Here is a 2,019-nt window from a genome sequence, read left to right on the forward strand (position 1 = left end):
CACCGTCGTGCTCATTGTAAGCAGGGCACGCGGGTGGGCTGGGGCTGATGGGGGGGGGCCGTGGGTGGGACAGGGCTGACGGTGGGGTGGTGGCAGACGCCAGGGGGCCCAGGGCTCTGCTGCTTGCCCCTTGGAGTTGGAGGGTTTGGGGCTGCCCCACACTCAAATGTGCAACTCAGCACTGCCTGTCCTCCACTTGGACCCTGTTCCCACAGCATGGTCTGCCCTGTGCCATGGCTCTGGTGCAATTAGGGTGTGGTGGTGGGCAGTGTGTGCCTCCGAGCAGGCAAAGGCTGGGGCTCTGGTGCTGTTCTTAGCATTTGGGCTGCATCCCATGATAGCAAATGGTGTCCCTGTGGCTGTGTCGTGGCACCTCTTCCCCACCACCTCCCCACAGAAGCACTTTACTTAATTGCTTATAAGTTGGTTGCTTTGCCATCAAAACCATAAGTGAGAGCAGTAACCACCTCCCTGCCAGTCCCTGTCTGGTGTCCCAAGTATTGAGGAACAAAACCATGGGGGTAGCACCAGCATAGCCCTCGCCTTGCTGCCCTGCAGTATCAGCAATGGGAGGTTCTCAGCCCAGGGCCACCAGGGCTAAGGTGTGGCTACATCCCTCTTCTACAGATAATCACCCTGAGCGGTGCTGCACAGAAGATCACCAGCTTTGAGATGAAGGGGAACCTCCTCACCAGCTACCTGGCAGGCGCCCTGGCCGTCATGGCAGGCATCTACATAGCGGGAGGAATCTCTGGTGAGACAGAGGAAGGGGTCCCAGCTCTTGCTATCCCCTGGCACCGAGTCCCCCAGGACCCTCCACTCCCAGCCCTTCTCCCTACTCCATTGCAGGGGCCCACATGAACCCGGCGTTCTCCTTTGCCATGTGCCTGATAGAGCAGTTTCCCTGGTGGAAGTTTCCCATCTTTATGTTTGTGCAGACTTTGGCATCTTTCCTATCTGCTGGAGCTGTTTACATCCTCTACTATGGTATGGGGGAGCAGCATTGGGCAAGGGAACCCCACGGTGATGCTGGGCTGGCCAGGCTCATGGACATGCTCTGCCTCTGTCCCCCAGATGCCATCTGGCACTACAGCAACGGGACCCTTACTGTCTCTGGCCCCCGAGAAACTGCCTCCATCTTTGCCACCTACCCAGCTGACTATGTCTCCATTGCCAATGGCTTCTTGGACCAGGTGGGTGCCACGGTCAGCTCCCTCAGCCCCCTCCAATTGTGCCAGTCCCCATGGTGCTGAGCTGCTGCATTGTCCCTGCAGGTGATTGGCACAGGGGTGCTGATTGTGGTCATCATGGGCATCATGGACACCCGCAACAAGGCTGTCCCCAAGGGCTTGGAACCAGTGGTCGTGGCTCTGTTGGTGCTCTCCATTGAGTCTTCCATGGGGTCCAACTGTGGTTGCCCCCTGAACCCTGCGCGGGACATGGGGCCCCGGCTCTTCACCTATGTGGCAGGTTGGGGCCCGGAGGTCTTCAGGTGGGTAGAGGGAAGGGGGTGAGGTGGGGATGGCAGGGATGATCCCCAGCCCACTCTGTCCCGTCCTCAGCAGGGGCAACGGGTGGTGGTGGGTGCCACTGGTAGAACCACTGCTGGGGGCCGCCGTGGGCGCATTCCTGTACCAGCTCTTTGTGGCTTTCCACTACCCGGAGGAGGACAGCGACGTCCTGACAGAACAGGGCTCCATCGTTCTAGTCAACACCACCATCGACCCAGACATTGGGATGTTGCCCAAGGAGAAGGACACTGGGGGGACAGTGCCTGCCGGGTATCCCCCACCACCATGTGCCAGCAGCACAGTCTCCCCCACAGTCCCTAACACACCATTAAAAAAGTCTTGAGGGCACGGGGTGTCTTGTCTATGGATACGGGGTTGCAGGGATATGGTGAAGGCCGTGGCCTCCAGCCCCCCAGGGAGAAGGCCGGCCGGGCTGCAGGGGCACCCTCGCCTGGGGAGCACGTGCTGCTAGTGTGGGGGTGCCCCACTGGGATCTGGGGCTGTCCCC

At 60.2% G+C, this 2,019-nt stretch overlaps 1 protein-coding gene across 3 annotated transcripts in view; it reads left to right on the top strand.

Annotated features, from left to right (window-relative positions):
• The window catches only part of ATP8B2 (ATPase phospholipid transporting 8B2), a 12,433-nt gene that overhangs the window by 795 nt on the left and 9,619 nt on the right, over positions 1-2,019 (top strand). For 2 of the 3 annotated variants that reach the window (XM_017727934.1, XM_008628817.2), the window contains exons 2-5: positions 628-754; positions 850-987; positions 1,075-1,193; positions 1,275-1,484. In XM_017727934.1, the coding sequence (XP_017583423.1) occupies positions 673-754; positions 850-987; positions 1,075-1,193; positions 1,275-1,484 (549 nt within the window). In that variant the 5' untranslated portion in view covers positions 628-672. Of the gene's footprint in view, positions 1-627; positions 755-838; positions 988-1,074; positions 1,194-1,274; positions 1,485-2,019 lie in introns of those variants that run through there. The other variant, XM_017727935.1, reaches the window with a different exon arrangement.

This window comes from Corvus brachyrhynchos, unplaced genomic scaffold, assembly GCF_000691975.1.
Source record: "Corvus brachyrhynchos isolate BGI_N302 unplaced genomic scaffold, ASM69197v1 scaffold122, whole genome shotgun sequence".
NCBI lineage: Eukaryota > Metazoa > Chordata > Aves > Passeriformes > Corvidae > Corvus > Corvus brachyrhynchos.